Here is a 12,097-nt window from a genome sequence, read left to right on the forward strand (position 1 = left end):
ACCCCATGTCTTAAGCTTATTAGGTTAAGTTTTTGGTGCGGCGTGCTATCATGGGCTAGATGTTTTTTGGTATCGTCCTAGACTCTCTCGGACACTCATACGCTATAGTAAGTAATTATCTAGTTTAGTTGTGTTTAACTGAACGGAAAGAACTTACATCTACCTCTTCAGACTCTACAGTAACATTGCAGCCAACAAAATAATGATATGTCTTTTTAATTTCCGACTTAAACATTTTAGGATTGATTTAGGACACTATAATACGGATTTCGAAAAAATGCATGTAAGTCTCTCTCGATGTAAATCCTAAAAAAATGAAACAAAATGAAACAAGGACTAGTTGCATCTCACCATACATAACTAGCTCCACTTCTAATTGTGACCGTTCAGAACTTCAGACTGATTGCCAATTAAGCACCAAAATCAGTGTTGAAAATGGATTTATCCCAAAAGTTGCAAGGACCAACTGCTTTATGGGGAAATATTAGAAAGTGGTGCCACTTAAAATGTTGGGAGAGAAGTTTCCTCCATAATTTACATCCCTAAATCACTCTCACTGTGTATTCACATTCACATCTGCATTTGCAATTGCATCTCTCTAAAATTATGATTGCATATAAGAAAGCTTCAAGCCACTCTTCCTTATAGTTGCTTTACAATTAGTCTTTTTTTTTTCAATCTAATAAAACAAACAATAATTAAGCTTTATTCGATTGAGCGAGGTCGGCTGTATGAATCATAAAACGCCACTGCTTTATCGATGTTGCCAAAGATCAAATCCGAGCCACCTGTGTGATAGGCGGGAATACTACCACGATACTACAACGACCTTGAATGATTGTTTCCCATCACGATTTGTAAATTAGGGGATCCGAAATTTGAAAAAGCTTCTGCAGATAGAATTGAACACTTGGGGTTGCTGGAGGTGTGGATAAATCTTTTGAATTAAGGAAATATAATTAGTTTGTGGAATCATGAGGAATCAAAGTCCACTGTGCACTTTCCATCAATGGGGAAGAAATTTTGGTTCAAGGTGGTTGCATAGCACCTACCACTAAGCATTTGAGTTTGTTTTAAATCATCTAAGTTAGTGACATGTGAAAACGTATATTAATAATATAAGTTTTGGAAAAATTATTGATTGGTATTGAAATACAATTATGCGATATACTTACTTTTCGTTTTTAACATAAACAAACAACTGGTTTATGCTTTTGAATGAAAAATCAATGATCGATATGGAAAGAGGGGTGAAATGGAAACTTCACTCTATATCAATGAAATATAAGAAAATTAGTGAGTATCAATGATATTTACCGATTCATTACAGAAAATTTGTCAGAACCCAATACAGATTTCTAACTTTCGAATTTTTCTTTTGCGATTTTTTTTATTTTTATAATTTCGACTAAATCTGAATGAATTGATATACCTACCCCATTGTAAATTTCCATAATTTCTGTTGAAGGTAACCAATGTCGATATATCCATCGATATTTTTATAAATTTGCATATCTATATTTCTACCTAACATATAAATGAATTGGTTATACCACTCAATAAAATCACGGTGCTACTCATTTACCTTTATTCTTCACAAAGCACACAAAGTTGTTTTTGTGCATTTTTTCCAACTAAATATGTTCATTCCATCATCTGAATGTAGTGTGTGTTCTGTGGACGACCTCAGCCCTCAGGACCACCTTTTTTTTAGGGCAATAAAAGCTCGAGTCAGCTTTGCATTGCATCAACTCGAATCAAGAAGCACTTGAGAGGAGTATCAATTGCATTATGTAAATAGAAGTATGAACTCATATGGTCTGTGCTTCAAATATATTCAACCACCACATAAGGAAACACCAAATCTTTCAAAACCAAATATGCATTATTGCACTCTCTAACTCTTTAGGCAACTTGGATTTGCTTCTCACTTAATCATATCACAAACCTCTATCGCTTTTGAGTATCGATTTTGGTACTCGTTTTATCTTCTACCATTACAAATCGAGTCATTTATAATTTTTATAAAATCTACAATGAGTGTGTGATGCAGACGTGGATTATGTCAATTAATCGTGATAATGTGCCTATCTACCAGACTCTCACTCAAATTTCAATCCTCTCTCCGTAAATCAAAGTAAGAATATGCCATAAGCTAAATTGTTTGTTGTGATAGAGAAGCTGACTCATTTATTTAGATAGAGAAATGTTAATACGAAATGGAAGAATTAGGAGTAGGGTTGGTCATAGCTATTTTTTCCATTTTTATCTCTGCATAGAATTTGGAAATGTATTACCTAACATTAACAATTGAGGGTAGCTAGGTTTCCTTTTAGGGTTTCTGATTTTTATTTGTTTTCAGGTGGATATCTTTATCATGCCTTTTCTGATCCTATATTGTCGATAGATTAGAGAGTAATTTTGTTTATAAGTTGGACCAAATAAATCATAACAATGTTCTAAATTTACCGAATCTTTTTGCACTCAAGTTTGAATTATTCTCTCTATGTTAGATTTGAATACCGCTTTGTGAAAATAAAAAGAGAGAGAAGTAAACAACTTTGCGGAGCCTCACTTTGGGCCTGTAGACTGTAAGGATCGGGTCATGGATGGGATTGTGTTCATACTCAACACTGTAGGATACAAACCGACTAGGCCCAGCCACAAGAAAGGCCGCCGTGGCTCAAATAATTGAAGAAGAATTGATTTGCTGTGTCACTCTCAATCAGTTCTTTTGACGGAGATCAGCTAACGAGATATTTGTCGATTGATAGGGACGTACGTTACATAATACTGAAATCTCAGTAATAATATGGACATATATGATCTGCCACTTGTTATTCAGTTTCGGGATGACTTAAACGAAACTAGAATGCCATGATGATATTTCAAATTAATTATTTGTCGGACATAAAAATTTTAAAATACGTGACATTGTGTTATTGATTCAGGATGTCATGAATGCCTAGTCGTCCAGATGAGTGTTGGCAAGTTCTCCATTTTCGGAGGCCACAAGTTCGAGACTTCCACCACTCTAACTATAAACAGTTGCTAGGGTTAGAAATAGAATGAGGATGTGATCAAAGTTGGACGCATATTGGGATTTAGGTGGTTACAAGACCATTTGGAGTTCATAAATATACATGTGAAGGTCTTCAAACGACCCTTCAAATGTTTTGTATCAGTCCGCTTGTACCTAATAAGTGTTTCATGTAATACTTGTTAGGCATATCTCGACATGTTACATGGACAATATTCGACAAATTTTCTCGATATGCCTCATGAAGTGCTCGATGAAATGCCTCAGTGAATAAACTGAAATTTATTTTGTGTGGTTCGTGCTTTGTTTCTATTTATAAAATTTGAACATTTAACAGTGGGACCACCCAAGATTCGAATCCTGAATCTGCTACTAGATGCGATGGGACGCTAATGCGTACAATGAGGACAATAAGTTTTTTCATATAACAGTTGTATTGTATCGTCATATGGTGTTAATTAATTCACGTGTAATCAGTTGCATGGTTATTTTATAGACAGAGTAGACATACGGATGTACCATTGTATCATTCTTATCGATATTCTATGTCACCGACGAACGACGAGAAGGGAGACTGGAATTTCCATGGCGCGTGATCATATCTCCTCGCGCACATAGCGGCAGGTGAAACGCCGCTTTTAGCACATGTCTTGGACCACCTTCTTAATTTTCGATGCTGATACTCATGACTGGGAGACTAAGAGAGCTGCTCAATGTATACGGCATGCGTCCTCTCTCTCTCCTCTGCTTTTCTGACATTGAAGGCTCTGACTACATGACACCATGCCACTTCATGCATGCATGGTGAAAGCCTTCATTTTAATCATGCAACTCCCTACCTCACTTCTCCTCCTCCAATCCGCATGCCGGATTTTCATTGAGGTCAAGTGTTTTATGATTTTCGTCACCGTAACAATATTTTACATATTCTTTAGCCTTACTTTTTACCCATGAGATACTTTATTTGTATATCTTTGCAGGGATTCGTGAAGGGGACTTGATTTGGAGTCTACTTTTTGGGTTTGGAGTTTGGTTTCCTTTGAGGATGTGGTGGCGGCGGCAAACTGGTTAATGCTGCTCAAGATTAGGAATTTTTTGTTGTTTGTTTTTTCAGCATTCGGGCCTAAGTTTATGTGCACCTCCCAAAACAAATTAAAACAATCATTTGTAGTGAAGACAATGAAAGAATACGGTTCTACAAAAAACCTTAAACTCTTAATCTAACTGTTATATAATTTCAGATTTGGGTGATTTTTGGTAGAACCTAAAAGATAGACGGTTCAAATCGTTGAAATAAAGTGGGCCCCACAAAAATTATGTCAAAAATTGTATAAAATAGTGGTGCAACGAATTCATTCCAAATGTATAATTTAATTTCTAAAACGTGGGCTAAAACTTACTATCAACTAATTCGAGATCGATTGAATTTTATGTTTTACTCATATTAAGTTGCAGTTAACCGCATTTGTAGACACTATAACAGAGTAAACTGCCAATTTACCCCTTGAACTATCACCCAACTTTCGATTTCCCTCCTGAACTTTTTAATTGGAAAATTAAGGACTTAATCTAATTTTTTTTTGCCGATTTGCCCCCTACCGTTAGTTTTTCATAGATTTCATCCAAATTAACGTTAACTTTTATCATGAGCAAACCACGTAACTCTCCTTTGTGTACAAAAGCATCACTTCACTAGACCTTCAGACATAAAAGCTATATATTCACACATATTTGCATAGGTTTATATTTTATAAATCTAAGGTTTTCAATTATTTTAAAGAATGAAACGACCGAACTACCCACACATGTTGTGCACATGCTTCCATTTAACAAAATTTTGGATGGAATGAATGAAAAATTAACAACAGGGGCAAATCGGCCAAAAAGATTAGTTTAAGTCCTTAATTTTTCAATTAAAAAGTTCAGGGGAGAAATCAAAAGTTGGGTGATAATTCAAGGAGCAAATCGGCAGTTTACGCCACTATAATATGATATATCAACACCATTTTGACCATTGTACCCTTTCAATATCGGCGGCATCAACAATAGAGTGGTTAATATATTTGTAATATATTATATTAGGGATCTTCTTAAGTTAGGGTAACTTTATTCACCGGTGCTTTCTAGGGTTTTTTTTTTGGCTTTAAAGGGACATTTATGTCAAAGTTCAAACAGAAAGCAACTGCCATGGCCCACCACCCAACAAAAAGAGAGGGGCACGGGTCACTGGTCACCCGGTCACTGCGTTACTTGATTAGCAGTTAATTGACTAGTTAGTACGTTCCTCTCTGAATCTCAAAACGAATTTATATGATGCATATGCATGGAAATACTAGCTAGGTAGGCAAACATAAATTAATCATTTCGCACGGGTAATTGGCACTTTACGCCAGTCGGCCGGTGAGAAAGCTTTACGTAATTGCCGGAAAAAGACGAAAGAAAGATAAACAAAGGTGAAGAGGAAGAGTGAAAAAAGCAATGTCGGCTAAAGCAAGACGTACGCAAACTCAGCGGACAACTATACAACTAGGGCAATTCACAAGTCCCCCGAAAAACCAATAGGTTTCAAGGTTCAAATCGACAAACTACATTTCCTAATTCATTTATAAACCTATCGAAAAGGATTACGAAACAAATTCAAAACGGTCGATGCATGATAGACACGTACAGATATCATACACACACACACACACACACACACACAGATATAGAAGCTTTTGATTGAGGGATTTCTGTTTAGGTTTCTCTCCTGGAGCCATGCTTTCTATCTCTGCAATGGTGATCCAATGCATGCGCTTGGGTCTCTCGACTCCATCTGCCTATTGTTTCTTCTGTGAGTTTCTCCTGTTTTCTATCGTCTCTACTTGCGGAATTGGCCTGCCCCACTTGATGGTCCTACGAATCTTGTCTCACACCCCATATATATATATCATTGCAGAAAGTTAATATGAAAATATATTATCAGATCTCAGCAATTAGTTAATCAAATATAGCAATTAACGTTGTGAATGAATTTCCTTAGGATGTTCAATTATATGTATAAAAAGGAAAGAGTCTAAGTCAAGAGGTACATTCTGTTAATTACATACAGAGCTTAATATATACTAGTTAAGAAGCTGAAGATACCACGTGCACCTGCTAGTTAAGCCTGCAATATATCCGCATGCATGCGTGGCCTGCAGAGACGTTAACCAAGCTTTAACAATATTAATGCTACATATATATCCCACCTATACAACAAAGATTTGCGTTAATTAAGTAGGTACTATCTACTAATTAAACCATGATTAGAATCAACGAAAATGCGACTTGCATATCTCATGGACAATACAGGCTTTTGCGTTTTGTACTGCAGCCATTATGAATGAGAATTATACGCGGTTCTTCTTTTGTAAGCTTTTTTCCCTTTTCCTTTCTAAAATATTTTGATTAATCCCAAATTCTCAGTGGACGCATATTTTGATCTATATAAAATATATTAATGCACATTTTCTACCCCTTATTTTTATTTGAGGCATATATCATGAATGCATAAATTAATCTTAGTGCATACCACCTCTTGTACTATTTGATAATCATTTCAGTTTTTAACTTTTATATTTTTGTGAAAACAAAATACTGGAAACCGTTTGGTAATTGTTTTTCGTTTTTAGACCAATTGAAAACTAAAAACCAAAATGAAGCCAAGTTTTGAAAGCTAAAAGAAGTAGCTTTTTATGCATACCCTAGTGCTGGTTCGATCCCCATTGCTCCCCCTCCCCTCTAACAACTAACAATTTAACCAACGCTATCATTTGGGAAAGAAAAAAAAAAGGAACTTCAGTTTTCTTAATTGAAAAATAATTACTAAACAAGTTTTTCGTTTAAAAAAATTGAAAATATAACTAAACATACAAAATCAAGTCAAGTTTTGAAAAATGAACTTTAAAACAAAATTAATGTAAAAAACATCTCGTTAATTTTTCATCTCACATGCGTGATAATTTGACATCCACTTTAATATTTTTTTTCTAAAAAAATATTTTGAGAAATGAATTTTTGCCGCCAGAGTTTGTATAATGTCGGAGGTTTCCAAGAATAACAGTTATAACTTTCGCATGAGCAGATATGGATTGCAAATATGCAGATGATGAAATTAATCCAAATCCCCACAAGCAAAAAAAAAAAGTAAAATGAATTATCACGTCTTAGAGCTTCCTTTAACTTGCTTTGGCTGAAAGAGAAATTAAAGTTGGCATGCAATAATCAAAAGATAAGATATAGTCAACAACCTAGCAACCTAGCACAAGATCCCAAGCGTAGCAGATAAGTTCGTAGCCAATAAGAAGTACATGATGTTGATAGTGGTGCATAAAAAGCCACAAGGAAACAATTAGATACACAAAATTATATATACTAGTCATATAGAATAAGAACCACTCAATTATAATTCACGCTTGTGTTTTTTAATTAAAAAGGAAAACACCTCTACTTTAATTAATTCCACAGATTTCAGAAGATTTCGGAATTAAGAAGCTACATTCTTCCAATCATGCGCCTAAAGTAACTTCTCCAGAAATCGAAATTATTATATAATTAAGTTGCTATAATTCTTAGTCTTCATCATCCTTTCAACTTCTAGGGTTTTCAAACCAACAGTACTATTGCCTACATTCTGGTGATTAATATATATCTGCGTGTGTTCAACCTAATAAGCTAGCTAGATGATTGTTAAGAAGTAAGTACAAACGTCAGGTTATGAACTTTTATCGTAAGAGAGCAACCTCCACGAGTACACTGCTATCATAATGTCTCATGTTATGAAAGTTATTCTCCTAGGCATTATAAATTGGATAATACTATCCACATATTTATTTTTACTTCTCACTCACCTCTCTCAATTTCCGGCCGGTGAATCGAATAAATTGAAACAGATCAATGGCAAAAGATTAACAAGAGTGTGTGAGAGGTAAAAATGAATGTGTGTGAATAACATTATCCTATAACTAGAAAGTACCATCTTCATTATATACATTAAATAGTTAAATAATTCAAGTGAAGTTTTGGTGTATTATTACCCTTTTACTCCAGTCGTTATCGATTTCGCATTCCGGGAGGTACAATGTCTCCAAGAAGCCCTTCATCGGTAGGAAGAGGTGGGGTTGGCTGAGGATCAATGAAGTGGGATGATCCTCCTGCAGCTTGATCATCGTCATGACGTCGGACTACTGCTTGGTGCGACGCCGTTGGGGTCAAATTAATAGGACTAGTTATTTCTCTGGGTCGAATTGTTGGATAATACATGAAGTGTGAGGCTGGAGACAGCTGAGCCAACTGGTGACCTGCAAAGCCAGATTCATGACCAATGACTCCCCCACGAGGGAATGCAACGGTATGATGACAGTGTTGGCCTTCATATGTGGTAATTACAGTTGTGGGATCTTCAGAGGAACGCTCAACTCGTTTCTTCACTGTGCATTTGGTATTTGTGCAGCGATAATAGCTCCTGCAAATTAAACAGCAAAAGATTGAGTGTGAGATTCTGCATATAAAAATTGTAATGCATGTAATCTGGTGATTAATATCTGCATATCTAATAAACTAATGATTGTTGGTTTGCAATATAAACAGCAAAAGATTCAGTGTCAGATTGTGTAAGATGATGCATATACATTTAACTGTTAGAATATTCTTTTGTTCCAATAATTCATAACCACTTTGAAGTTGTTTAATCCCAAATTTGTAAACTCTGTCCCTCTACTCAGTTCACAATCTTTAGATTAAAAGTTAGTTTTTTTAGTGTAGGTAGACAGTGGCACGCTCGCAATCTGTACAATCTCTAGGTCTATTTTTGAGGCTTGGAAATTTAGGGTAAAAAAAAAATAAAGCTATCAGTTATAAGAAATTAAGAAAAATATTTCCATATTTAGATGACAAGGATAACAGTCTCAAAATGAAAATATATAGCAAGTACCAACATTTTAGTGGAGATGGTAATTAAATGGTTGCAGACCTTGGAAATGGACTATTTTTAACAGCCTTCTGACCATATTTCCTCCATCGGTAGCCATCCTCCAGATGATCAACTTCACTCTTTGTCACGAATGCGAATCGTTGCTGCCGGATTCTCTTCGGCCCCTTCTTTTTAACCTTACTCCTACAAAATATTTTACCTACAATTATCACAACAAAAACAATATCTTGAAAAATCCAAAGAAAAAAAAAACCCAAAAGATAAGTGAATTATATGTCATATATTACAAATTAAACGGAAATGCCATATAAAAGTACCACGTATATATTCATGCATGGTTAGTTTCTAATGTGATCCACCTAAAACATAATGTATATAATTATTGACATCATTCCACATGGTCGCTCAGAAGATATTGACATATGTCAACACTAGTGTGGTATATCATGCATTATGTTTTACCTTAAACTTAAACTTAAACCGTTAGGGAATAAACCTGTAATTCGTATCAAAGTAAATTAAATTCCAATTCCAAACAATAGCAAGGGGTTCAACATAGTCGGTAGTCGGCAACTAAAAGTGAGGTGGTGCATGTAATTATAAGCCACCATTATTAGGAAGAAATCCCAAAATATGGACCACAAATTAAAGAAGAATCCCATGGCAGCAATATCATCATCGCCCAACTCTCTCTTTATTATGGTAATGCAAATGCTACTTAGAGACAAATATGTCACATGCATCATCCATCACTTACTCACGCCAATATTTGCAGTGGCGTTCGATGATTCATACAGCTGACCCCACTTGACGAGATAAAATTTTGTTATTGTTTGTAAAAAATAAAATAAAAAACCCTACAGCAAGAGCTAGCATATAATTACATTATTGTTCCTAACTAAACCTAAATCATTTAAAAACAAGCATATATAATAAATTAAACTCGCTTTATTTCCACCATATTCTCACTCTTTTTTCCCTCTTTACCAAAAAGTGTGAATTTTGGCACGCCATTTCCTGCCGTTAAATTTGCTTTGCCACGCCCTAATTCTCTGTGGAATTACAAAAATGCCACCCCAACTTGCATGAACTCTGTGTGTGGGTGCAGCTCTAATAGTTTCTCACTTTCTAAAGCGTACGGACGGAGACCCCAATTGCAGATTTTGCAAACCCGTTCTGATATTTTTCATTTTTATCCATTTAATTATTTATTTTGTAAAAAGATCCCTGCCTCAGTTGTAGCCCACGAAAAGCAAGTTAATTACGCAATAAGCCATTATTAATCAATATTACTCAATCATGGAGACCCAACTCACTGTATCTCGGGCGGTGGTTTGCCGCCGGAGCCTGCAGACCTCTCGGGAGGATCCTCGCTGGAGCTCGTAGACGCGGACTGATTGGTCGAAGCGGATCCGACAACCGGGGCCAGGTCGGAGCTCCGAAAGGCGGGGCTGCTACTGCTGCTGCTGTTCTCCAAAACAAGAGGACTACTGCTAGTATTTCCCGCCAAATCGGACAAGTCGTCGGCGGCGGCGATGGGGTCGAGGCAGGGGAAGACTTCATCGGGTTTGGAGGCGACCGGGTTGAAGTTCCAGCCGAAGTCGCTGAGTATGTTGCTGTCTCTGTCGTGGGTGGTACTGAAGAAGTAGACGCTGTCGGAGTCCGGAGTCCAGGTGGACTGAGTCGTGAACTCGGTCGTGGTTAGTGGATCGCGTTTTTCGTTGTTTTCGTCCATGAGAATAGATCAGGACGATCCGCCGTGGACTGGTGGATTGGAATCGTCCGTGAGAATTGAGCATGAATTAGAAGGAGGTGAGGAGAGAGAAGAGAAAATTAGGGTTTTGGTGAGTGAGTGTTGGAAAGGACGCGTTGCTTTTAGAACTTTATGAAGGGGGGATGGAAAGCTTAGTCTCGTCATGCACAGTTGCAATATATGGAGAGAGGGAGGGAGGTGGAATGAATTAGAAAAAAGGAATCAAATGGAGAAGAAAGGAAGGGGCCGGGGAGAACAGAGAAAAGATAGAAAAGTCGCCGTCAACCTTTCAAGTATGTGCCCGGAACGTCTTATATCATGAGTAAAAAAAAATTATCCGCTTAATAATATATGGTTTACCGTCTTATGTTTAGAACACTTAAAAAATCTCTCCAATATAGTACTGGAGTCTCATATTTAAGCAAAGCAAGGTGGGAATGGGGCAACTAGCCCCTCATCCGTCTACATAAAAATAACGATGGTTTTGTATTGAAGAGTGGTCATTCTTGCATTGTTAGAATTTTTCTCTTAATGTTGTTTGTATCTAGAAATGAAGACAAAACTCATGTCTACTTATTGAGTGCACCTCATTGTCCACTCATTTGTAAATTTTATATTGTTATTAGTATAATATTATACATTTTATAACCAAAAGCGTTCATTTAAAAATTATCTTTTGTAAAAAACCAATAAAAATAGGGAACTTTAACGAAAAGCACATGGTACTGTTCACTTTAACGAAAAATCATATTTTTACACTAAAAAGTCAATCCTGGTACTATTCACTTTACCCTTTATTTTGTCCTTATCATTAAAACTCAAAGTTTTCAAGCCATTTTCATTAGTTTTCCTATAAAAATATCATTTAAACATCCTTATGTATGGAACAATTTGACAGTTTTGATACTTCAATCCTTATTAGTACATATGAATGACCAAAAACTTTTTAGTTCAGTTGATTTTTGGCACATGAACTTTAAATAGTTATTCACAAATTAAAGAATTTTGATTATGACATTAACCAATAAAAATATGTTAATTACAATGAGATGGATGGGTTTATACAAGTAAGTAATATATTTTCCTTTTATTCTTTATATTTATGTCATTTGGATACGGAATGCATCATGTACATTATTCCATGGGTTGGATGTGGAGTAACTTAATTGATGAATAGTAGCATGGTACTATGTGAATGCCATCCCTTTATGTCTATATATATATACGGTTTCTAGGTCAAAATAGTGTTTGAAATTGGCATAACTTCTTACTTTGATCATTGAGATTGAAAATCAATATAAGTGGTTACTAAATTTGTTCATCGCCAATATTATTTTGGTCATTCCGTGAA

The 12,097-nt window shown here is 35.8% G+C and overlaps 1 protein-coding gene across 3 annotated transcripts; it reads right to left on the minus strand.

The window, feature by feature from the left end:
• Positions 1 to 6,042: 6,042 nt before the first annotated feature.
• Positions 6,043 to 11,081, minus strand: LOC126608616 (probable WRKY transcription factor 57). Of its 3 annotated transcripts, none has more exons than XM_050276573.1 (4): positions 10,310 to 11,081; positions 9,033 to 9,192; positions 8,098 to 8,525; positions 6,043 to 6,216 (listed from the first exon to the last, which is right to left on the minus strand). In XM_050276573.1, exons 1-3 carry the CDS (start codon positions 10,554 to 10,556, stop codon positions 8,114 to 8,116), a joined length of 819 nt encoding a protein of 272 aa, XP_050132530.1. In that variant the 5' UTR covers positions 10,557 to 11,081; the 3' UTR covers positions 6,043 to 6,216; positions 8,098 to 8,113. The 3 variants fall into 3 exon arrangements, with proteins under 3 accessions (XP_050132530.1, XP_050132529.1, XP_050132528.1); XM_050276572.1 differs by having other exon boundaries at positions 6,043 to 6,270; positions 9,033 to 9,176; positions 10,310 to 11,079; XM_050276571.1 differs by having other exon boundaries at positions 9,033 to 9,176; positions 10,310 to 11,076.
• Positions 11,082 to 12,097: the final 1,016 nt, after the last annotated feature.

The sequence above is a fragment of the Malus sylvestris genome, chromosome 16, assembly GCF_916048215.2.
Source record: "Malus sylvestris chromosome 16, drMalSylv7.2, whole genome shotgun sequence".
Taxonomy (NCBI): Eukaryota; Viridiplantae; Streptophyta; class Magnoliopsida; order Rosales; family Rosaceae; genus Malus; species Malus sylvestris.

Excerpts from the sequence above, each read along its gene's own strand:
- LOC126608616 (XM_050276572.1), bottom strand. The coding sequence starts at position 10,728 with ATGGACGAAAACAACGAAAAACGCGATCCACTAACCACGACCGAGTTC. Across the intron at positions 9,177-10,309 it reads AAACCACCGCCCGAGATACA|GAGTAAGGTTAAAAAGAAGG; the intron begins GTGAGTTGGGTC and ends AATATTTTGTAG. Across the intron at positions 8,526-9,032 it reads AAAAATAGTCCATTTCCAAG|GAGCTATTATCGCTGCACAA; the intron begins GTCTGCAACCAT and ends TTTAATTTGCAG.